At 47.1% G+C, this 25,273-nt stretch overlaps 1 protein-coding gene across 7 annotated transcripts in view; it reads left to right on the top strand.

The window, feature by feature from the left end:
• RGS12 (regulator of G protein signaling 12) overlaps positions 1-25,273 on the top strand; it is a 136,956-nt gene that overhangs the window by 1,901 nt on the left and 109,782 nt on the right. For 2 of the 7 annotated variants that reach the window (XM_017863164.1, XM_017863166.1), the window contains exons 1-2: positions 3,187-4,929; positions 5,753-7,734. In XM_017863164.1, coding sequence (XP_017718653.1) covers positions 5,854-7,734 — 1,881 coding nt within the window. In that variant the 5' untranslated portion in view covers positions 3,187-4,929; positions 5,753-5,853. Of the gene's footprint in view, positions 1-3; positions 321-3,186; positions 4,930-5,752; positions 7,735-22,310; positions 22,439-25,273 lie in introns of those variants that run through there. The other 5 variants (XM_017863161.1, XM_017863165.1, XM_017863162.1 and 2 more) reach the window with 4 other exon arrangements.

Below are 25,273 nucleotides of genomic sequence, written 5' to 3'. Positions count from 1 at the left end.
GGGGAACCGTGTGGGGCAGGATCTGGGACCTGGGAATGGCAGGTGTCCTCTGAGGGGGACCAAGTGGGAGAGGAGCTGGGGCCTGGGAGGCTAAGGCCAGGGCTGTCTCCAGTCCACGCTGCACCCCGAGAAGAGAAGTGTGGAAAGGTATTGACTGGTGGCTCAGTAAAATGGCCTGGAAGTGGCCTTCATGATTCCAGAATCTGCTCACTCCCTTTGGCACCATGTCCTGCCGTGTCCAGGGTGGGCAGGTCCAGTCTGGTCTGGGTCCAGGGAAGGTCTGGGAAGAGTGACCACTCACCTCTTGGAGGGCCCCTCAGGTGAGTGGTGGAGGTGGATGGATGCAGGGATGGCCAGTGCGGGTCTGCATGGGTGTGTCTTGGAGGGCAGGCATCAGATCGTCTGGTGTGTGTGTCCCTGATGTGGTGGGAGAGGGGGTGCCGGGTGGGTGTTTGGCACCTGTGGGCACTGTGAGGTGGTGATGGGGGGAGGCTGCTGGGACATGATGACTGTGGAAGGGTGGGAGGTGGGCAGGCGCCTGTGGGGGCAGGTCCCAGCTGGAGAAGGTGGTGTGGTGTCTTGCTGTCTCAGGCCCTTCCTCTGTGAATCCATGTAAGTGTGGGTAAGCCAAGAATAGCCCGAGTTCAAATGCACCTTTGCTGTTAATTGGCTGTGTGCTGGTAGACAAGTTACGTAGCTTCTCTGTGCCCCCACTCCCTCATCTGCATGCGAGAATTGTAACAGAGCCTTCCTCAGAGCAGTGGTGTTTAGGATGACATGCGCTGCACGGCAAGTCCTGGTAGTGGGGGCTGCCATAGCAGCCTGTGGGGTCACCCGGGAGGCTGTGATAGTCAATGTAGTGCTGTTCTTGCCCCTCGCTGTCCTCTTCTCCTCAGTGCGCCCAGACTCTCTGCCCTCGGAGGATAGCTTCTCTCTCGCCTCGCACTGTGTACTTGGTCATTACGGCTAGGTACTGGCTTGGTCTTTCCGGCCCTGCCTCGCTTGGGGCCTGCTGCATCGTGGCTCAGGGCTAGGACCCCTCTCTGTACTTGCAGGTCTGGGGTGCTGCCCAGCATGAGTGGAGGAGTTGATCAGAACAGGACCTTTCATAGGAGGTTTAACTCTGGAAGGGAATAGAAAAGTGTCATGGCAACAATATTTATTTCTAGATCACCCTGAGTTTGTTTCCTTTGTTTTGTTTTATTGTCCTCTTTACACCCTGAGTTTTTAATGATGAGTGAGTGAAGGAGTGACAGTGCGGGTTGAGCATCTCTTTCCAGATGCTCCAGAATCGGAAACCTTTGACACGGATGTGACGCCCCAGGCATCGCTGAGCTGGTGACACCTTTGCTTTCTAATGGCTTGATGGACACCAGCCTTGTTTCATGGACAACATTATCAAAAATACTGCACAAAATTACCCTCAGGCTGTGTGTATAAGGTGTATATGAAACATACATGAATTTCCTGTTCAGACCTGGGTCCTATCGCAACATATCTCATTACGTATATATAGATATTCCAGAATCAGAAAAAATCCACAGCACTTCAGGTCCCAAAAATCTCTTCTAAGGGACACTCAGCCTGTGTGGTGTGGTCGGTGACTGCTGATGGGAGGTGGCAGTGTTGTGCGGCCAGTGGGGACCTTCGTATCACATCCCATCTTTGCCTCGGGGCTTGGCTGAATTGCTTCTGGCTGGACCTTGTTCCCTTTTCCACACAACGAAGAGGCTGGGTTAGATGATCTCCAGTCAGGGTGTTTCAGAGTTAGCTGGAAGGTGTGTGTGTGTGTGTGTGTGTGGAGTAGTTGGAGCTTCCTGGCCTTGCCCCAGACTTACTAAGTCAGAGTCTCTAGGAGGTGCAGGGACCTGGGAGTGGGCGTTCTTACTGGTAGCCCCGATGCTGTAATGCAAGTTCAGCTGGAATCCAGTGCCCTGTGGTCTTCTGAATTTCACTGTCTGTTCTGCTAGCTTTACTATTAATTGATACAGTTTAAGGAAAAATTAAACTATAAGCTGAACATATGTGATTATTTTGGGAGGCCAAAGTGGGAGGATTGCTTGAGGTCAGAAGTTTGAGACTACTCTGGGCAACAGAGTGAGACCTCGTCTACAGAAAAATTAAAACGTTAGCCAACGTTCACTGGGTGTCTTTCCCTCGGCCCCTTCACCCACGTGGTGAACACTGTGGACCTGCGAGGGTGTGAGGGTTGCGTTCCTGCGTTCTGGACTCTTTCCCCATTACTGAGAAGCAGCTGTGTGAAATATGAGTTGGCAAGGAAGATCAGCATGTAGGCTTAGACCCAGACGGTATCTGCAGCCTCCTGAGCTACCTGGGCCTGGGCTTGAGCCCAGCGGTGAATAGCCTCAGTAAGAGGGACCACCACCTGAAGGTCGGGGTCCTGCACCTGGCCAGGAGAGAGGAAGATCACGGTGCCACTGAAATTCTTGTGCTGGACCAGGAAGCTGATCTCCAGGAGCTGTCTCAAAGACTGGGATGAATGTGGAGATGGTCCTGATGTCCAGGGGAAGTTTCTGCCAAAATCAGAGCAATTTAAATTGCCAGAAGGAGGTGAAGGGCAACCACAGGTTTCAACAAAGACAAGCTGAAGCAATGCAAACTGGTTTTATATTAGATACATGACTTAAAATATCTCAATACAGTTTTACAGTTTTCTCCAAAAAAAAAAAAATTAACTGAGTATGGGGGTGTGCTCGCTATGGCTAGAGCCCAGGAGTGGGTTTGAGGCTGCCCTGAGCAATGACTGTGCCACTGCTCTCCAGCCTGGGCAATGGAGTGAGACCCTGTCTCTAAAAAATAAAAACAAACGTGATTATAGATAATAAGATATTATTTATATGAATTACACACCATTTCTTTTTAATAAGCAGAGGCGGCCGGGTGCGGTGGCTCAAGCCTGTAATCCCAGCACTTTGGGAGGCCGAGACGGGCGGATCACGAGGTCAGGAGATCGAGACCATCCTGGCTAACACGGTGAAACCCCGTCTCTACTAAAATACAAAACTAGCCGGGCGAGGTGGCGGGCGCCTGTAGTCCCAGCTACTTGGGAGGCTGAGGCAGGAGAATGGCGTAAACCCGGGAGGCGGAGCTTGCAGTGAGCTGAGATCAGGCCACTGCACTCCAGCCCGGGCGACAGAGCGAGACTCCTCCTCAAAAAAAAAAAAAAAAAGCAGAGGCACATGACAGTAAGAGTCTAGTAGAAAAATTGAGTGGACTCCATAGAAGACTGTTATCCATCATTATGTCACACAGTGTGAGGCAGATGGTGTAAATAAACTGGGAAGTCATGTCTTTCATTGAGGCAGTATCTATTCTTGTTTGAAGAGAAAGCCAAGAGGTGCTCTGTTCCTGGAGGAAGCCATCAAGGCTTCATGACCTGCTGTCCTGGGGCCGTTCACAGTGATAGCTGGCATTTGCTGTAACGGGAACAACAGCACCTTTGTTGTGTGACATCTACCATGAGCCAGATACTTTTCTGAGTGTGCTTTAGTGAGACTGTTTCACGCATGTCCTGCTTTCCCTCTCGCCTCACCTGTGATAAAGTGATTCCCCCTTGTATTTGTTTCCTGGGGTTGCTGAAAGAAATTACCACAAACTGGGGGGCTTAAGACAACACGCATTAATTCTCCTGCGTTTTCAGGGGCCTCATGTCTGCAGTCACTGTGACCTGGCTGATGGCAGATGTGGCAGAGCTGGGTTCCTCTGGCGGCTTTAAGTCTGCTTCCTTCACCTTTGCAGCTTCTGGAGGCGATCGCCTGCCCGTCTGCCTGGGCTTGAGACCCGTCCTTGAATCCCTGTGATCTCTGCATCCTTCCCACATGGCCATCCCCTCTGGCTCTGACCCCAGGCTCACACGGGCGCACCTGACACTCTCCCCATCTCCAGAGCCTTCACGAGGTCACGTGGATGGGAGGAGCCATCCAGAAGCTTGGGAGTGAAGACGTGGGTGTATCGGGGCCAGCAGCCAGCCTGTCACACCTCTGAAGGAGATCCAATGAGAAGATCCCCAGGGATGTTTCTTGGCCAACTTTTACATTTACTTATTTATTTTTTAATGATGAACATTAAATAGTTAAATGCCCAGTCCTAATATTTAAATTATTAACATAGTACTACTTAGATATTGAGTAATGTAATTTATATTCATTTTTGACTCTTCTCTATCAAAACATAATTTTACTAAGTGCGCATGTTGTATGTCCGTGTTTGTCATCACAGAAGCCACTCTTGGAGTCACCCAGTGATAGCCTTTCCACTTTATCTAGTTCTGTAGCTTTTGTGTGTGTAAATTACTTCAAATCTGTTTATGATCCTTTTGCTGGAAACTGTATCCCAAGACACAAAAATCTCTTCTAATACCTTTAAAACAATTATTTCTTTAAAAAACATACCCTCTGTTCTATTTTGTGTCTTCACAACATCATCACTTACTGTATTGCTTTTTCAAGTGATCTTTAAAGAGTCTTGCAGGAGAGACTACACAGCAGGCCTGAGACCATCCGGAGAGGCTTGTGTGCCAGGCTGGCCCCTGAGTGGTGTCAGGACGGTGCCCACCATCCTCACTGAGGAGGGGCTCCCTGTGCTCAGCTGCTTGTGTGGGCAACAGGGTTTGTGCTGAGAACCTGCCTTCCCTCTGGGAGTCCAGAGTCTGGGTGCGAGGCAGGCAGAGAGTGCCCTTGTGCCCAGCCCACAGTCAGAACTCTGGCACTGAGTCTCCGGTGGTCTTCCCTGGTGACGACACTGCACACACTGTTACGGCTCACTCTGGGGGGAGCTCAGTGCGTCCTGCGCAACCCCACCGGGAGAGGATTCTGGAAGCTCGGGCCAAGTTTCCTCAGAACATCGCCCCATGGGCCTCTGCCCCTGCTGATTTTGTGTGGAATCCTTTCGCTCTGATGAATCTCAGCTGTGAGTGCACCTTTGTACTAAGTCCTGGGAATCACTGGCCTGGGGGTGGTCTGGGAAACCCTGACAAGTTTGTTCTTAATGACAGCCAATACTTTTAAAGTCATACCCCCTGGAAGAATTGAGTTAATGTGATGTTTCTTTGCTTTTTTTGGTGGTGGTTTTTATCTAGCCTGTGGGTGGCCTCTGCAGTATTGATTGAGGTTGTTTCAGGCTAATGCACTTTCCCCCACACAGTATATTCAAAATAAATTAATGTGGAAGGGTCATGGAATATTAGGTGACCCCTCTCCTGAGGGGAAACTCTATGTGAGGGAATTTGTAATCAACTAAGGAGTTAGACTCTGTTCTGCAGGTGTCTTTGAACCTGAAGCCTGTAGAAGGCCTTGCTTCTCACGCTTGGACGCTGCTGTCCTATGAAACGTGGGTTTGGGTGTGTTTGTTCTGAGTGGAGCCCGAGAGTCTGCCTTTCAGACAGGCTGCCAGTCCACGGACGACACTTTGAGTAGCAAGGGGCTCTTTCCATCCATCAGAGGGTGTGGAAACAGCATGGGGAAGCAGTCTTGCATCCTCACGCCCACGGTGGGTCGGTGGGTCTGCCGGGCAGGAACAGGAACTCGTGCAGTAACAAGGTAGCAGTTGTGGGAGACATTTTCTACTCCGAAAGGAAGTTTCTTTGCCTGACTTGAAGATTTATTATCTATAGACACTTAGAGGTGCTTTCTGTGGTGGTTTTATTATGAATTATGTTTTGTGTTTAGGTAGTACCAGTGAGCAGTGGAGAAAGATGGGCTTTAATAGTGAGCTGTTCATTTTTCTTTCTTAGGGCACTGTTTGAAGAAGCAAACATGGTAGCATCAAGCATTCCCTCAAATATGGCTCCACGGGAACAATGAGACGTGCTCTTTGTCTTGGAAGCTCATCAGAATGTTTAGAGTTGGGGAGGCGTCCAAGCGCCCATTGCCTGGGCCGGCGCCCCCAAGGGTGCGGAGTGTGGAGGTTGCCCGGGGGAGGGCCGGCTATGGATTCACACTTTCGGGACAGGCGCCCTGTGTGCTCAGCTGCGTCATGAGAGGGAGCCCTGCGGATTTCGTGGGCCTCCGAGCTGGAGACCAGATATTTGCTGTCAATGAAATCAACGTGAAAAAAGCATCTCATGAAGATGTAGTGAAATTAATTGGGAAGTGCTCTGGTGTCCTGCACATGGTGATCGCTGAAGGCATCGGCCGCCTGGAATCCTGTTCCAGTGACGAAGACGGGGGACTCTATGAAGGAAAAGGCTGGCCGAAACCCAAGCTGGATTCTAAAGCACTCGGTATAAACAGAGCAGAGCGAGTCGTGGAGGAAATGCAGTCTGGTGGAATTTTCAATATGATTTTTGAAAACCCGAGCCTTTGTGCGAGCAGTTCAGAGCCCTTGAAATTGAAACAAAGATCGCTTTCGGAGTCGGCCGCAGCTCGATTTGATGTTGGACATGAAAGTATAAATAATCCAAATCCCAGCATGCTTTCTAAGGAGGAAATATCAAAAGTTATTCATGATGATTCGGTTTTCAGCATTGGACTAGAAAGTCATGACGATTTCACATTGGATGCAAGTATTTTAAACGTGGCGATGATTGTGGGCTACTTAGGCTCCATTGAGCTTCCTTCCACGAGTTCCAACCTGGAGTCCGACAGCTTACAAGCCATCCGCGGCTGCATGCGGCGCCTGCGGGCAGAGCAGAAAATCCACTCGCTGGTGACCATGAAGATCATGCACGACTGTGTGCAGCTGAGCACTGACAAGGCTGGGGTCGTGGCCGAGTACCCGGCCGAGAAGCTGGCCTTCAGCGCCGTGTGCCCGGACGACCGGCGATTTTTTGGGTTGGTGACCATGCAGACGAATGATGACGGGAGCCTGGCCCAGGAGGAGGAGGGCGCCCTGCGGACTTCCTGCCACGTGTTCATGGTGGACCCAGACTTGTTTAATCACAAGATCCACCAAGGCATTGCTCGGCGGTTTGGGTTTGAGTGCACGGCTGACCCGGACACCAATGGCTGTCTGGAATTCCCGGCGTCCTCCCTCCCTGTCCTACAGTTCATCTCTGTCCTGTACCGAGACATGGGTGAGCTGATTGAGGGCATGCGGGCCCGCGCCTTTCTGGATGGGGACGCCGATGCCCACCAGAACAACAGCACCAGCAGCAACAGTGACAGCGGCATCGGGAACTTCCACCAGGAGGAGAAGAGCAACCGAGTCCTTGTGGTGGACCTGGGTGGGAGCTCAAGCAGGCACGGCCCCGGAAGCAGCGCGTGGGACGGTGTGGGTGGGAGGGGTACCCAGCCCTGGGGTGCTCCCTGGACTGGGCCCTTCTGTCCGGACTCCGAAGGGAGCCCCCCATTTGAGGCCGCTCATCAGACTGACAGGTTCCGGGACCTAAATAAGCACCTAGGACCGGCCTGTCCTGTGGACGTGCCTTCAGCTTCTTTGAGGAGCTCAGTCCCCCCTTCCAAGAGGGGCACCGTGGGCGCCAGCTGTGGTTTCAACCAGCGCTGGCTCCCGGTTCACGTGCTCCGGGAGTGGCAGTGCGGACATGCCAGCGACCAGGAGTCTTACACAGATTCCACTGACGGCTGGTCCAGCGTCAACTGCGGCACACTGCCCCCTCCTATGAGCAAGATCCCCGCAGACCGCTACAGGGTGGAGGGCAGCTTCGCGCAGCCCCCACTGAGCGCTCCGAAGAGGGAGTGGTCCAGGAAGGCCTTTGGAATGCAAAACATTTTTGGTCCCCATCGAAATGTTCGAAAGACTAAGGAAGATAAAAAGGTAAGCCTGCCAGAAGCCACTCAGCACAGAGGCCCAACCTCCTCACTTAGCAGCCATGGGGAGGCGACTCCCAGTCACCAGGTCGAACAGTCCTGGCTTCCTCTGGCTGGCCCTGTGGCCTCTGTGGCCATCACAGGGTGTCTGCATTGCCTCTGGGCTGCGGACTGTGTCTTGCTGGGACTCCTCGCCCCCTGCCCTGTTGGAGTCCCTGGTTCTGGTTCTGGCTCTGATGGCTGGGTCTGGGCAGGACATCTGGGCAGGAGAGGTGGTGGCGAGAGGGAAGTTGTCATCTTAGAGCTCAGGGTAAGGCCCTTCCTCCCCTTCCTGCTCCTCCCTTGCTCTGTCCCTGTGGCCCCTTGAAGCCCATTTTAGGTCTGACCCCAGAATCTTCATCCCAGTGTCCCACATCCCTCTTGAGACAAGAATATTCTTGAAGTACCGGGAGCCTCCATGGGGGATATCCTGCTGTGGAAAACGCCGGCTGGACTCTGCAGTGGGCCCTGGGAGCCGCATGCTGCCTGCTCACCAAGGGGTACCTCATGGTGTGTAGTGCTGCCTCGAAGACCTGGACCCATCAGCATCCCTTTGGGGGCCCTGCCTTCCTTTAGGAGCTAAGTTTGGAGCAGGAAAGAGAGTAAATGAGTAAAGCTGGGAACCCTCTGGAAGGGACTTTGTCCAGCAGGAGGCAGTGCTGCCATGCGGGACTGTGCGGGGCTGTGCCTGTGCGGTTGGGTGCAGGGAACCCTCTGGAAGGACTTCCTCCAGCAGGAGGTGGTGCTGCTGTGTGGGGCTGTGCGGTGGGTGCTCTGTTTGGAGCCAGGGCCGTTCTGACAGGTGATGGGGGTGGGCACTTAGCTTCCTTTGTTTCAAAGAAACTACTCTGGCCTTTTACAATGTAAAGACACCTTGTTAGTGTTTGTTCACATCCTGAGACTATCCAAAGAACACCCTCTAAGGCTGCTGACTGGGTGGGCAGGGCCAGGGAGTAGGAAAGGCCGTGTTTGACGATTATTTCTACTTGATTCCCCCACCCAGGGCTAGTGTTTTCCATGATGAAATGTGGCACCTGAGAGAGCATTTAAAGGCAAGGAAGAAGCTGTGGCATATGCCTGTGACTCAGTGCTTTGCAGGCTGAGGCAGGAGGTTCGCTTGAGCCCAGGAGTTCAAGGCTGCCGTGAACTATGTTGCAGCCACTACACTCTAGCCTGGGTGACAGAGCGAGACTCTGACTCTAAAATAAAATAAAATTTAAAAAATGGAGGAAGAGATTTCTCGTTTTATCGCCTCAAAATGATCACTGATAATATTTTGATGTATGTAAGCCTATAATTGTGTTTTTTTAAAACACTTGTAATCATATGGATTTTTAGCTTCCTCTTTATTTTTGGGGACAGGGTCTGGCTCTGTTGTCCAGGCTTAAGTGCAGTGGCTCGATCGTAGTTCACTGCAGCCCCTGCTCCCGAGCTCAAGTGATCCTCCCACCTCAGCCTCCTGAGTAGCTGGGACTATAGGCACTGGCTACCATGCCTGGCTAATTTTTATATTTTTTGTAAAGATGGGATTTTGCCATGTTGCCCAGGCTAGTCTTGAATTCCTGAGCTCAAGTGATCCTCCTGCCTCAGCCTCCCAGAGTGCTGGGATTACAGGCATGAGCCACACCACACCTGGCCTCAGACTCCTTTTTAGAGGAGTCATTCTGCAGCTGCGCGTGCTGCTGCTGTCTTTTCCTGTCTCTTGATCTGAGCCCTGGGCTGGATTCTTAAGGAGGTGCCCTCCTTGCTGCCCTGGGCCTCCCCTCACTTCCCCATGGAGCCCGTAGGTGGTGGTGCAGGGCCACTGCCAGGGAGCCGGCCTCAGTGTGAGCTGCCTGTATTGGCCAGGGATGGGGAGGTGAAGAGCCCTGGAAAGTGGTGAAAATGTTCTTTGGCATCAGGAGATTCCTCATCTCTTTGAATACATATTTAAAACTATGTTTTCTCCACTGCTGTAGTGTAGTGAAGGTTGACACTGGTGTTTATGTGGTTCTTTGTGGATTACAGGGCACCTTCACCTGCTTTCTCCTGAAATTCAAAGTGACCTGGACAGTGGGGAGTATGATGCTATTTTAGTTGATTGACAGTGATGCTTATGGTCCTTAGGGGACCTGAGAGACAGATACCGCTGTCATCCCCATCCCAGCAGTGAATGGACTGCTCCTTGGGGCGGGCGACATGGGTGTGTAGGTGGGATTGCGATGCCAGTCTTGGGCTTCTTTGCAGTGAAGATGAGGGTCCTGGCTCTTGCCATCCACACTGGAGCAGAGCAGAAGGGGAGCCGGCATGTCCTCAGGGTTGGAAATAACGGTGCGGTTGTCACTGCTTTGCAGAGTGCATCCTTACCTTGATAGGAATCCTGAGGCCATCAGGCCAGGAGATTGAGGTTTGGCTGTCAGGTGACTTGCCTGCAGTCACAGGGCATGTAAGTGCTGGGACCAAGACAGCCCTGGCACTCCGTGTTGCTTCCCGCAGAGACACTCCTGTGTGTGATTTGGAATGGCCTTCATCATGTGGCGTGATACTGTCTAAAATAAATAGTTAGTAACATGTTGTGTTTTGCGGGTCCCTGCTATAATCTCTTGAAGTTTATCTATTGCTGTTTACTTTGCCAAGTGGGCCTTCCTGCGTAGTGAGGTCAGTCTGATCCCATAGCCTCCCCCGTTAGAGCAGCAGAAGCTTCCAGGGGTCATGATGTGGCCACAAGATGGGTCCGGACATCCCTCTGGGCAGGTCTGCAGAGCTTTGAAGGTGGCCGTGACCATCCACAATAATCAGGGTCCAACCTGGACGGTGGCTTGTGCTGAGAGAAGGGGCCAGCAGGGATGCAGGAAGGGCCTGGAAATTAGAGGAAGAAGAAGAGTTGGCACAGGGAGGGAGAGAGCAGAGGAGGCCCCTGGAGGGTGCAGCGGTGTCAGGTAGCGAGCTTCACGTGACTCCGGATTGCTAGTGGTGACGGGGACTTCAGGGCTTTACTTTGTACAAACTCAGGTGGAATCAGTCAGGATCCAGCCAGGAGATAGGAAACACAGCAGTCTTTGAACAGGAAAAATTCAGTATACAGAATTGTTAACAAGGAAAAGATGGTTAGCTGCTGAAAGACAGAAAAGACAAGGCTTAGGTCATCAGTGTGGAAAGGGGCTGAGTCTGGAAAAGTGGGTGTGGGAGGCTTAGATGCCCAGAGTAGGGGCCTTATCTGACAGGACCGTGAGTCCATCACAGCTGTGAGAGAGTGAAGCAGCTCCCGGGTGAGGATTGGTAGCTGTCCCCAGTCCCCAGGAAAAATGATGTGGGACCCTCACACGCCAGCCCATCCCACATCACCTGGGAAGCAGTGCCCGTGCCCAGCGCTGAACATCGAGCCCCTGGTCAGGATAGCCATGTGGTCTTCAAGGCCCAGTGCCAGGATCAGAAGCCGGGCATGGCAGGGTGGGCTTGGTGCTCAGAGGAAATGCCTTGATTCCTGGCACAGTGCCTTGTTTGGCTATCCAGCGTCTGTATGCACCCTTCTTCAATACCCCCAAGGGCATCTAACCCCCAACTTCTTCTTTTGAACCCACTTTGGCTTGCCTGCACCCCAGTGCGGGGTTTTCTGTGGCTGTGGAGCAGCTCTGGCCTGGACAGACCCGTCAGCTCCTCTCTGCAGTGCGCTGCAGGCGCGTGGTGTCCAGCATGCTCTGAGGTCCAGGCCTGGGGAGGGGCCCCTGCCGATGGTGTCCTTGGCTTAGGCACTCACTCTTAGCCCTAGAAGAATCCTCAGCATTCTGTCTACACAGTTATTACTGGTTCTGTGAACGTTAAACGTTCCCTTTTAAATTACTGGCACCAGCCCTTCTTAATCTGTATGCAAAAAAAGCTGACTATTAGAAGAAATATAATGCTGCATCTAGTCACAAGTTTGTGTCTAAGGCCAACAGTTCTGTGTCCTAACTGCCACTAGATTCTCCATTGCTGTCCTTTCCCAAGGCTTTTGTCACTGCCACCTCCATCCTGCCGTCCGCAGGCTCAGCCCAGGTTTCCGCCCTCAGTGGCCACTTGCTCCTGTGGAGGCCTGGAAACCAGCGAGCCAGACTCTTTGTTGCTCAGCATTTCGACCTCTTCTTGGTGAGATGGAAAGCTTTAACCCCCTGCACACTGACCCAGGTGATGACCTTGTGCCAGCTCATCCTCGTCAGCTTCTCCCTCTGGGGAGGAGCAAGGAATGGGAGCTGAGTTACTTGTAGACTTGCTGAGGGTCTGAAATTCTTGAAGCGGATGATTTGATGTTTGGAAGTGGACTGCTTTCCCTTTTGTGTAGTTTGCTCCTTGTCTCTGCCTAATGTCTGTAGCCAGCACAAACTGGTTCTCATGGAGATAAACACTCAGGCCTGTGACTATAAAAGGGGTTGACGTGAAAGAGAACCCAGGATCTCGAAATGCTTCTGTCATCAAAAATGATGGCCTTGTGTTTCATTTAAGGCAAGTGTGTTTAATTCTGTGTCTTTGCAAACTGACTCAAAGTTATATTAATTAAATTAATTATAGTAATTAAAATACCTGGTTAAGTAGCAGCACCCACGTTCTTAAAATTTCCATACAATGGATTTTGGAAATTTTAAAAATGAAAATATGTTATTTATGATATGTAAAGGATTGATTGGTGTAATTTTGAAATGAATGAATAAATACTTTTACATTCCTCAGTTTAATTTCTGGTATGAGAAACGTCAGTAGCTGAAACCCACAAAGATAAAGGCTCGCTGAGGTGCTCAGTAGTTTGTAGGTCCTCCCGGGAGTCCTGAGACCACAGCACTTGAGGACTGCTGCCCGCATAAGGGTGGATTTGCAGTGCCTTCCTTCCTTCTCAGCTGTTTCTTACTGAGATAAGACCATTAACAGGAGAATGGAGAAATACCTCATGGGTGTACTGGAATACCAAAGAGCTACATCTGAGCGTGATGGTGGTACCTGCATCACCTGAAGTACATCTGAAAACAGCGCTCATAAAAAAGGCAAAGTACAGAAGCCTTAAGCCCGTGAGCAGTGCAGTCTGCTGTCCAGGGTGGTGCCTGCCCCTAGGTGGGAGGACAAGCCAGGGGCGAGCGGGAGGGCGAGGAAGTGCGAGGCCAGGGGGGCCTCTCCTGGAGGGGTGCCGCGGCGCCTTGCTCGTGCTGGTGCAGTTTTATGTCTCGCGGTGCAGTGTGTTGGTGGGTGGGTGCTCATCATCTCATTCTCCACCATGTATTCATAATAACATACCCAAGCACTGTAAGAGTCGGAGCCTTAGATGCTGCTGCTGCCTCTGTCCCGCTCCACATGGAGAGCTGCAGTTCAGAGTCCGCTTCCTTTCATGTACTTACTCTGTCTGCACAACCTCTTGGATATTCTTCTCCTTTTCCTTCCCTTTATTGAAAATACATGTGACATACTGCTGTGAGTTACTTTTTTCTAAAACACGTTTCTCATGTACTTAGTTGTATATCAATTTTAAAAACTCTTCTTCATTGTAGTGGCCACATGGTATTCCATCGTATGCCTGTGCCATTTTTTATTGAATCAGTTCCCAGTTGATGGCAACCTTAGACTGTTTCTAGATTTCATTATAAACTGGATTGCAGTAAAAATTCTTAGGGTTCTATCTTTGTATATATGTGAGTTTTCTTTTGGGTAGGTTCCTAGATGTGGAATTGCTATTTTTAAAAGTGTATGTGCATTTTAAAGTTTGCCAAATTGCCCACCAAAGAGGTCTTCCAGTTTATATTTTTGTCAGTAGTGTGTGTGTGTGTGTGTATGCCCCCTTTTTTATTGAAGGAGAATTTGTGTTATTTTGATGTACAGAAAACTCAACAGTGTTCATTTCACCCAGTTTAGTGACAGGTTTTGTGGCCTTTGCCCTTTCCAGCTTGGCAACGTGAGCCACAGATTTTGGTCCCAGAGCGTAGCCTTCCCAGTGATGGCAGATCTTGTCATATCTGTTGTCGTGGGTCTTGATAGCTTCTGCCAGCTTAGAGCTCCCTTGTCTTCCAAGTTAACCTGTGTGAAGGTGACAGTGGAGCAGACTCGTCGGTCCTGCAGGCTTGACGCCCTCGTCAGGACTTCTCCTTGACAGTGCGGTAGGGAACCCACATCTCAGGACACAGGCAGGCAGGAAGACAACCAGCTCAGTGGGAGCCACGTCACGTGCAGTTACCACTAGCTGAGCCTTCTTGTTTTCCACGAATGTTGTGACAGCATCAACTCCTGTTGGAAGGACACATGGTCCGTCTCTTACTGGGGATGTCCCCTGGGCCAGTGCTGTCTTTCAGCCCAGGCCAGCAGTCTCGGCTTCTTCTCTTGCTTGTCTCTGGTTAGTGCTGGGGGCCAGCATATGTGGTTGGCTAGCTGCCTGTGGTCTGAGCCCTGGGTGAACCAGTCAATCACAGGAGGTGCTTTCAGCCACTCAAGGAGGATGGCCCTTTGCCGCTGCAGCCTGATACAGCAGGCCCTTTGACAAAGTGGGCGAGGTCCCTGTAATGGCTGGACATCCTGTCCAGTGCAGAAATTCTTAGGCCTTTCCTCAGACGTCCATCTTCTTGGCCTCCTGCTGCTGCATGGTGGCAGGGGCCAGGGCCACCTCCTTCCGTTTGGCCTTCTTCCCTTTCAGCATCTTAGGTAGCTGGAGAAGAGGCCCTTTTCCTCCTACCCGTGTAGCTCTAGAGTTTTATCAGTCTTTTATTTATTTGCCAATCTGAGAGGAAAGAAATGGTATTAATTTCTTAAATTGAGCAATTTTGTATGTTAATTGACCATAAATATTTCTTTTATTGTCTACTCCTGATTCATGTACCTTGGCCATTTTCTACCTGATTGTAGGCCTTTTCTTATTGATTAGTAAGAGCTCTTTGTATATAAAAGAAATTAGTGCCTTGGTCAAAATATTTTAAACTAGTTATAAAAAATCTGCCAAAGGGGAAAAATTGAAAATGAATGAATTTTTGGTAGCTGCAGTTCAGACAGAGAGTGGGAATTTTCTTGAGAGGAGTTTTCTGAAAGGTGGTTTACACATGCTTGGAGGGTAAAGGATAGGATTCGTTGGTTCAGAAATGCAGCTTAAGTTTCATTTTGATTTATTTGATATGAACCTTGTCATAAAATAAATGAGTAAATTTGATTATTTTTATAATTTTTTATATAGATTAAAAGCTCCGTAATAGGGATGTGCTATGGTCTGAATGTTTGTCCTCTCTGAAACTCATGATGAAACGTCATCCCCAATGTGACAGTATTAAGAAGTGAGGCCTTTAAGAGGTGATTGGGTCATGAGGACTCTGCCCTCATGAATGGCAGAATCCATAATCCATTCATCCTTGATAGGTTGTCACAGGAGTGGATTAGTTATCAAGAGGGTGGGTCTGAATAATGAGCAGTGAGATTGAATCAGTAACAAAACATCTCCTAACAGAGAAAAGCCCAGGGCCAAGTAGATTCACAGCCGAATTCTACCAAACCTACAAAGAACTAGTACTAACCCTCCTGAAACGGTTCCAGAAAATGGAGGGTGAGGGAGTTCTTCCTGACTCATTCTATGAGGCCAGTATCACCCCAGTACCCAAACCAGACAAGGACACAACACCAAAAGTACAGACCAATATTTCTGTTGAACATAGATGTACAAATTTCAACAAAATACTAGCAAACTGACTCCAGCAGCACACCAAAAAGATAATATGCTATGATGTGTTATGTGCCAGGGATGCAAGGATGGTTCAACATATGCAAATCAGTAAATGTGATACATCCCATTTAGGGATGTATAAACAGAATTAGGAACAAAACCATATGACCATCTTAGAAAAAGCAGTTGGTAAAATTCAGCATGATAAAAACCCTCAACAAACAAGGCGTAGAAGCTCAAAATGATAAAGGCCGTCTATGACAAACCCACAGCCAACATCATACTGAAAGGGGATAAGTTTGAAAGCATTCCCTCTGAGAACTGGAACAAGACAAGGATGCCCACTCTCATCACTCCTATTCAACATAGTACTGGAAGTCCTAGCCAGAGCAGTCAGGCAAGAGGAATAAATAAAAGGCATACCAGTTAGAAAAGGGGAAGTCAAGTTATCCTGGTTTGCTGATGACATAATCTTTTTTTTTTGAGACAAAGTCTCGCTCTGTCACCCAGACTGGAGTGCAGTGCTGCTATTCGAGGTCACTGTAACCTCAAACTCCTGGACTCAAGGGATCCTCCTGCCTCAGCCCCCCAAGTAGCTAGGACTACAGGTGCATACTACCATGCCTGACTAATTTTTAAATTTTTTTGTAGAGGTGGAGTGTTACAGTGTAGCCTAGGCTGGTCTCAAACCTCTGGTTCAAGCAATCTGCCTGCCTTGGCTATCCAAAGTGCTGGGAGGTATGAGCCACCGCCCCTGGCTAGATGTGACCTTATATCTAGAAAAACCTAAAGACTTGACTGAAAAACTCTTAGATTGGATAAATAAATTCAGCAGAGTTGCAGGATACAAAATCAATGTACAAAAATCAGTAGTGTTTCTTTACACCAATAATGATCTAGCTGAGAAAGAAATCAAGGAAGCAGTCCCATTTACAATAACTACAAAAATAAAATACCTAGGTATCAACTGAACCAAGGAAGTGAAAGATTTCCACAAGGAAAGCTACAAAATACTGATGAGATAAATTGTAGATGACACAAACCAATGGAAAAACATCCATGTTCATGGACTGGAATAATTAATATCATTAAAGTGACCACACTGTCTGAAGCAATCTACAAATTCAATGTAATCCCTACCAAAATACCAACGTAATTTTTCACAGAAGTAGAAAATGCAGTCCTAAAATTTATATGGAACCAAAAAAGAGCCTGAATAGCCAGAGCAATTCTAAGCAAACAGAACAAAGCTGGAGATATTGCATTACCTGACTTCAAATTATACAAGGCTGTAGTAACCAAAACAGCATGTTACTGGTATAAAGCTAGACAACAAAATAGAGAACCCAGAAATGAAGCCACATATTTACAGCTAAGTGATCTTTGACAAGGTTAACGAGAACAGACAATGGGGAAAAGACATCCTTTTCAATAAATGGTACTGGGAAAATTGGATTGCCCTGTGTAGAAGAATGAAACTGGACTCGTATCTCTCACCATACACAAAATCAACTCAAGCTGGATTAAAGACTTAAACCTGAAACTATAAAAATACTAGAAGAAAACCTAGGGAAACTCTTTTGGAGATTGGTCTCGGCAAATAATTTATTGTTGAATTCTCAGAAGTACAGGCAACAGAAACAAAATTGGACAAGTGGGAGTTAAAGAACTTCTGCACAGCAAAAGAAATAATCAACAGAGTGAACAGATAGCCTGCAGGATGGAAGAAAATATTTCCAAAATATGCACCTGACAAGGTTCTAATATCCAGAATATATGAGCACTTATACAACTCACAGCAACAAAATAACGCCATTAAAAAGTGGGCAAAGGATATGAATAGACATTTTTCAAAAGAAGATATACAAATATTCAACAGGCATATGAGAAAATGCCCAGTATCAGTTATCATCAGAGAAGTGCAAATTAAAACCACAGTGAGATATCATCTTACCTCACTCAGAACGACTGTTAATAAAAAGTCAAACAATAGCAGACGTTGTCAAGGGAACTCTTATACACTGTTGGTGGGAATGTAAATTAGTACAGCCTCTATGGAAAACAGTATGTAGATTTTTCAAAGTCCTAAAAATAGAGCTACCATTTGAACCAGCAATCCTACTACTGGATATCCAGCTACCCATAGGAAAAGAAATCATTATATCAAAAAGATACCTGTACTCTTGTGTTTATTGCAGCACTATCCATAGTAGCAAAGATATGGAATCAACCTAAGTGTCTGTCGGTGGGTGAGTGGATAAAGGAAACGTGGCATCTATACCCAATGGAATACTCTTCAGCGTGGCATCTATACCCAATGGAATACTCTTCAGCGTGGCATCTATACCCAATGGAATACTCTTCAGCGTGGCATCTATACCCAATGGAATACTCTTCAGCGTGGCATCTATACCCAATGGAATACTCTTCAGCGTGGCATCTATACCCAATGGAATACTCTTCAGCGTGGCATCTATACCCAATGGAATACTCTTCAGCGTGGCATCTATACCCAATGGAATACTCTTCAGCGTGGCATCTATACCCAATGGAATACTCTTCAGCGTGGCATCTATACCCAATGGAATACTCTTCAGCCATCAAAAGAATGGAATCTTGTGTTTTGCAGCCACATGGACGGAATTGGAGGCTACTATCCTGAGTGAAACAAGTCAGATACAGAAAGACAAATCCCACACATTCACACTTATAAGTGTGAGGTAAATAATATATACACGTGGATGTAGAGAGTGGAATGGTAGAGAATGGAGACTTGGAAAGGTGAGGGGGTGGGAGGAGTGTGGGTGATGAGAAATTTCTGAATGGGTGCAATGTATGTCATTTGGGTGATGGATACCCTCAAAGCCTAGACTTCAGCCCTGTGCAGTCTGTGCATGTATAATGACAAAATTGTACTTGTACTCCATGCATTTAAACAAATACATTTGAATCATATCTAAGAAAAATAGACAGTGGGTTTGTTAAGAGCCAGTTTAGCTCCCTCAACATGTGATGCCCTGTGCTACCTCAGGACTCTGTACAGAGTCCCCACCAGCAAGCAGGCCCTCACCAGATGCAGTCCCTTGACCTCCAGGATGGTAATGAATACATTTCTTTTTTTAAAAAAATAAATTACCTAGTCTCAGGTATTCAGTTATAGCAACAGAAAATGGACTGTGACAATATATATACACACAGTAGGGACAGAGAGATACAGGTCTAGACATAGTAGTTTTGCAGTTAGGTGGTAATGCAGATGGTAGTGAGATTTCTCTTACTCTAGGGTCTTACGCAAAGTCAGCAGGAGCTGTACTGGGAGTGTTTGTTTATAGTTTTCTCCTGTAAACTTAGAAAACTTTTGACCTGGCTGCCCCGGTTCTTCAAACTACATGTGACTGTGTCCTAAAGAAAGCAAGGTCATGGGGTGTGTGGTCAGCTCTGTGAGCAGAGTGGCCGTCTGAGATCTGTTACCTGGCCTGACTTTTCCTCCCCCTTGTCTACTAACCATGTCCAGTCTGGATGGGAGGTCACGGGGTCACCATTAACCCCAAAGGGAAGTTGTCAGGACAGGAGGCTCAGCTGTTGGATTCCAGGTTGAAGAGCTGAGGGTTCAGATGAAAGGCAGAAAGACCAAGCTGCACACCGCAAACATCAGTGCGTCCTTCCCCACCCTCCCTGTGAGAAACACCTGAGCTGTGGGGCGAGAAGAGGAGAATTGGAGAGCACCAGGGCGTCAGGTGGCTGGGAGGAGCCTTCACATTCCACTTTGAGTTCCATGGTGACCCCGATGGAAGCTGCCCTCATGTTTGGGACCCAGGAGTGCAAGACGTGTGTTTAGAACTTGGAGGGGGACTGCCCCATAGAAGGTGGGAGCAGGATCAGGGCAAGGGATGACTCTGAGTGGCACGAGAAGTTCCTCTGGGCTCCCAGGGGGTCACAGAGCTTGAGAGAGTGTGTTGCACACGACTGTGAATGTGCTCATGGGCCTGTACCCAGGCCAGCCATGGGGCTAGGGGCCTGCTGTGGCGGGTGCAGTGTGGACAGTCTTAGGCTGCTCACCTGCCATTATAAAGTTCCACTGACTGGCCAGCTGGAACACAGACATTGATTCTCTCATAGTCCAGGAAGGTGAAGTCTGAGATGAAGAGGTCAGCAGCATGTCTGAGGTCAGTTGTCAAGGGTTCATTTATTTTGAGGCCCATCTTCTTGGCTGGCCAGTGGCCATCTTCTCCCTGTGTCTTCACATTGTCTTCCCTCTGTGCATCTCTCTGTCTTAATCTCTTTTTCTTATAAGGACACCAGTCGTAATAGACTAAAGTCTACTTTACACCTCATTTTACCTTAATTATCCCTGTAAAGGCCCTGTCTCCAAATACAGTCACATTCCACGGTATTGGGGGTCAGGATCTCAACACAACTGGATTGTGGGAACACATTTCAGCCTATAACAGTATCTCCTTGGGATTGATTGAGGCCATGTCTGTCCCTGAAGGAGCCAGTGCCAAAGTCATGAATAAGAGCTCAACATGTGTCCAGTGACAGACACATAAGTGGCAGCGGGAGAATGAGGTGAGCACAGGACCAAACCAAGTGACACCTGAGAGACTGGGGGCCTCACCCTGTGTTGTTGAAGCAACAGTTACACAAACGTCCCCTCATCCACTGAAACCGCAGGGAGGGGACCAGTGTGGCGCACCCGAGAGGGCTTGAATGTGATGCGACTGAAGCACGAAAGAGCAGAATTGACAGAAAAGTTAATTTGACTGTTTACTTAGAAATGACTGAATTAAATCTGCATCACGTGTAATTTTGGCTTAGAGTTAGAAAATCAGATTGAGTTATATAAAATAAAAGTATATTTTAAAGTGAAATTTCTTACAAACCTGAGTCCATGAAAGCAAAATTTCAGTCTCTTACGTTTAACTGAGGAAGGAGTAAGAGAAGGAATTCTTTTGCCTTTTAAAACAAATTTTCCTTTAAGAAAACACAATGATAAAACTGTTAGATTAAACTTTTGGGAGTCACTGATCTTATTACATATCAAGCTTCCTAATAATTTCTAGGACACATGTAATTGTGAGGCTTTATAGAAGCAGAGAGAAGTTGTCTGCCAATTACACTGCCTGGTTCTTTCCTCCTGTGTGAGGACGTGCTCTGTCCCACATTTCACATGGGAGGTCTCTAAGCAAATGCACCTGCTCACATCACTTACATGGGGGAAGCTGTTGACCATGAAGTATGTCCATTTTGTACTGTGAGAGCTGCATAGTTTATGTGACATTTTTCAGGGATCCATACTCCGTAACACCTAGGATTCCAAGTTTATTTACTATGAGCAATCCTAGACACACCAGGTACATCCTGCTGAAAACATTCCACAGATAAAGATTCTCCTGCTAGCAAATATCCTTGGGTTTGCCAGGAGGTCTTTCATTAGCGAGTTTACAAGGAGATTTGATTAGGTCACCTTTCTTTTCTGGGGTAACCCCAGTGAAAGTGAGATAATGGACTGCAGGCTCCTCCTCCTTGCCGTCTCCTTTCAATCAGGGAGAGAAGATACCTGTACTAGAAAGGCATGAAGAGTTGTGCTCCAGGATCTTTATTGCAGCCTGGTTTGCAACAATAGCACTAGAACAGTGCCTGGCAGTTAGAAGGCACTTAATTTTTTTTGATTGAATGAAATTGTCTGTTGACAATGGAGTAAAAAAAATGTAGTATTTCCATACTATGGGATTCATACACTTATTTAAAAGTAATATGAGTTTCTATGCTGTAACAGCACAAAATAAAATAATAGTGGTTTAGATATAAGAAGTGTAGTTTGAGTAAATCCTCCAGAGCTGGTGTGGAGGCTCCACCTTCATCAGGAACCCAGGGTGCCTTCTGTTGTGTCGTTGCTGCTCTTCACATGTGGCTTTTGCCCTGAACTTTGAGATAGCTCCTTTAGCTTCACTTCCCCATTTCCGTCAGCAGTGAGAAAGAGGGAGGTGGAGGCACAGGCTGGAAGTTACAGACATCTCATTGGACAGACTTAGTCATGTGGCTTTGCCTAGTGCAAAGGAGGCTGGGAAATGTAGTCCTTAGCTGGACAGCCGTGTGTCTAGCTAAGATTTCTATTCCTGTGAAAGAAGGAGAGACTGGTTATTTGCAGGAATGGCAAGCAGCCTCTGTCATGCAAAGCGGATCAATACATTACTGATAGGGAAGCTCCCGAGGGCATATTGAGTGGAAAAAGCAAGTCACAAAAACACATATATTTAATATCCTATTTTTGTGTAAAAAATTCCAACACCCCTCAAAGAAACCTATACATTTTAAAGTGCACATATGTTTATATGTAAATATATGGAAAAAATACAGAGGAAACACTCCAAATGGGTAATAGTAGTTATCTCAGAGGTAGTAAATGAAAACTGGGAAGAATCCAGGGAATTTTTATCTTGTGTTGTTTCAACTTCTTATGATGGAAATATGAACATATTTACTAAAAAAAAAACTTCGTTTGAAGGAAAAGTACAAATTATTTAAAAAATTATTTTAATAAGAACAAAGTCAATGAGAGATGGCCTTGGAAACAAATTGTACTTACATGGTGTAACCAATGACAGGCTCCATGGATTGCAAGCCAGGAGAGTTTCAGTTTCAGCACATAGATTTTACGCTGTTTTTCCAGTACAATGAGAGGAAGTTTCAAAATAGATTGTAAAAAAAAAAAAAAAAAAAAAAAAAAAAAAAATAAAAAAAAAAAAAAAAAAAAAAAAAAAAAAGCCTGGATGGTACTTCTAAAAGGGTCACAGCTAAGGCCCCATGATGCAAGTATCTCTGGGAAGGGTGGTGTTGGCCATCACGCTGTGTAAACAGGGATCCCAGGGGCCAGCATCGCACTGCTCTCCGTCCCCAGCGGAAAGAGGGGAGGCAGACACTGGCCAGCGGCACTCTGAGTCCGCCCGGTCCTGGGAAGGAACGGCGGCTCCAGGGAGAGGAGCCTCACGGGCTGCGGCAGAGCTGGGGGCCTAGGGCTTTGTGCAGCCCACGCCAGGTGACCTTTCCTAGTCCCGGCAGCGTTTGCCCATGGAGTTCGTCCTGACCACGGTCCCCAAAGTGTGCTCTCTGGGGAATGGTGTCGCAGTGAGGACAGCTTCAGGCCTGTGGAGGGGCTGGGAAGCAGTGGGAAGAAGCCCCCGCCATCCTGGAATAGGGCAGGGGCCCCCTGAGAAGCTGGGATCAGTAGGACAGATGGCTCGGGGGCCATGGAGGTAGAGGATCCGTGAGCAAAGGGACAGATACCAGTGTGGCCCCCTCACTGTTGGCTTATGCTCTGTGGGGTTTCTAGGAAAGTAAGACTGTTCAGAGCAAGGTGGCCGCCATGTCCCGGCAGAACCAGAAGTGTCTGAAGAGTTGGAATCGGTGGCGGTGTATCGATTAGTTTTGCTGCTGCTTCAGTTTTATAGAAATGGCTTAATAACACAGTTGTCTGCAACTTGTTTTTAATCACTTCATGTTATTTCAATGGTTTATCCATGATATTATTGGTAGTCGCAGTCTGTTCATTTTAACTCTGTATAATCCATTGCGTGAATCTACTGCTACACATGCAGAACCACTAAAAAATTACTAATAATGCACTAGTGAACGTTCTCGTACCTGTCTCCAGGTATGCTTGCCAGACTTTTAAATTTTTTGCCAATCTGGGAGTTGTAAAGTGGTATCTCATCTGGCTTTGATTTGCATTCCTTTGGTTATAAGGCTCTGCGTTTCCTCTCTGTTGAGGCACCTACTCACACCTTTTCGTCCCTCTTTCCTCTCGGGCTGTCTTTTCCTCATGGACTGCGGGAATGATAGATGCCAGCTGCTAGTCCCTGGCTGATTGTGCGTGTCGCACGTGTCCCTGCCCTGGGCATGACTCCTGTTTTCACTCTCTAGCCAGATGTATAATCTTTTCTCCTATAGTTTACCCTTTGTGTCTTATATATATATTTTTGAGATGGAGTCTCACTTTGTCGCCCAGGCTGGAGTGCAGTGGTGTGATCTCATCTCACTGCAACCTCCACCTCCCCGGGTTCAAGCGATTCTCCTGCCTCAGCCTCCCAAGTAGCTGGGATTACAGACAGACCACCACACCTGGCTAATTTTTATATTTTTAGTAGAGACAGGGTTTCACCATGTTGGCCAGGCTGGTCTCAAACTCCTGACCTCAAGTGATCCACCCGTCTTGGCCTCCCAAAGTGCTGGGATTACAGGCATGAGCCACTGCACCTGGTCTGTGTCTTATTTAATACATTTATTACTACCTGAGGTCAAAAACGATTTTCTCCCTTTTTTCCCTTAAAGTTCCTTGGAGTTAATGTTTATGAAAAGAATCAGGTAAAACAAAAGTTAGTTTTTTTTCTCTGTGGGTAACCAGTGGTTCTAGCACTAATCTCATCCTTCCACGTGGATCAGTAATGCCCCCTCTGTCATGGATCATGTGTTCAAGTATGTGTGGGTCTGTTTCTCAGTTCTCTATTCCTTCCTAGTCAGTATCCCCAACTATACTTTCAAAAATTACTGTAGCTTTATAATAAGTCTTTAGGTCTTACAGGGCAGGTTTTCTTGTCTGTGCTTGGGCCTTGCTCTTTTATGTAGATTCTACAACCAGTTTACAAATTCCCCAAAATGCTATTGACATTTTGTGTTTTAATCTGTAGAAGAGCTTGAAGGAATTCGTATCTTTAGGGTATCAAGCCTTCCTATCCATGCAAATAGTATGTTTCTTCTCTCTCATTTTGGTTTATTTCAGTAAAACTTTGTAATTTCCTTCATAAACATCTTTAATTAGATTTATTCTCTAGCTAGATTATTTCTTGGTACCTTATGATTTTATTTGCTGTTATAAATGGTACCTTTTAAAATTGTAAAGGCTTCAACCTGAGGAAGCTGATTGGAAAAGGAATAAAATAGAATAAATTATACATGTTAGCTCGTGTGATATATCAGAGTGTAATTGACTAGTTGCTTTTTATATCTAGCTACCCTATTAAGTTTAAGAAAGTTCCCTTCATTCCTATTTGTTAATACTTGTTTTCATGCATGGGTGTTAAATTTTAGCTGTTTTCTTTGTTATTTTGCATTCATTGAGATCATGTTTCTGCCTTTTGATGCTAACATGGAAAATTACAATGATTGATTTTCAGATGATAGACCATACTTGCATTCCTGAGATAAACCTAACTTATGATCGTCTTTTTATACACTGATGTATTTGGTTTACTACTATTTTTGTATAATTTTAAAATCTGTGTTTGAGTGAGACTATCTCGTACTTTCCCTTCTCGCTATCTTTGTTGAGTTTTGGTATCAAGATTACTGTAGTCTCACAAAACATAAAAAATTAATGGTAGAACTTTTCTGTCCCTCTTCCTTCTCTTCTCCCTCCCTTTCTTCTCCTTTTCCTTGCATATTGAATCTTTTATTTTTTCCTCCCTCCAGAGGATTTCAATGATTTTTTATTTAAAAAATTTAAAATTAGGGATAAAGCCTGTTTTGTCTATTATTAATCTAGTGAAACCAGCTTTTTCTGAGTCAACACTTCGCCTTTTTATTTAAGCTTCTCCATTTCTGTTTTCGAATTATTACTGTAAGTGGCAGATTGTTCTGACAACTCAAGAAGATCAGGCTGAATTGGCAGATGTGGGTCACTGATGTGTTGGGTGACTGGCACATTGAGTCTTGGCTCTGGGATATTACTGCATTCTTCCTGTAAATCCACTTTTCCTAGGTTCTCCCTCCCTGCTTTCTTGCCTTATTTTTTGTCTTGTTTTGATTTCAAGCCTGTTTGGCTTATTTCCTTAGTCCACACCCACCTCCTTTACTGGTGAAGCAATTATGTGCTTTG

Source organism: Rhinopithecus bieti, unplaced genomic scaffold (genome assembly GCF_001698545.2).
Source record: "Rhinopithecus bieti isolate Rb0 unplaced genomic scaffold, ASM169854v2 scaffold_68244, whole genome shotgun sequence".
NCBI lineage: Eukaryota > Metazoa > Chordata > Mammalia > Primates > Cercopithecidae > Rhinopithecus > Rhinopithecus bieti.
This window is presented reverse-complemented; position numbering and strand designations above follow the sequence as displayed.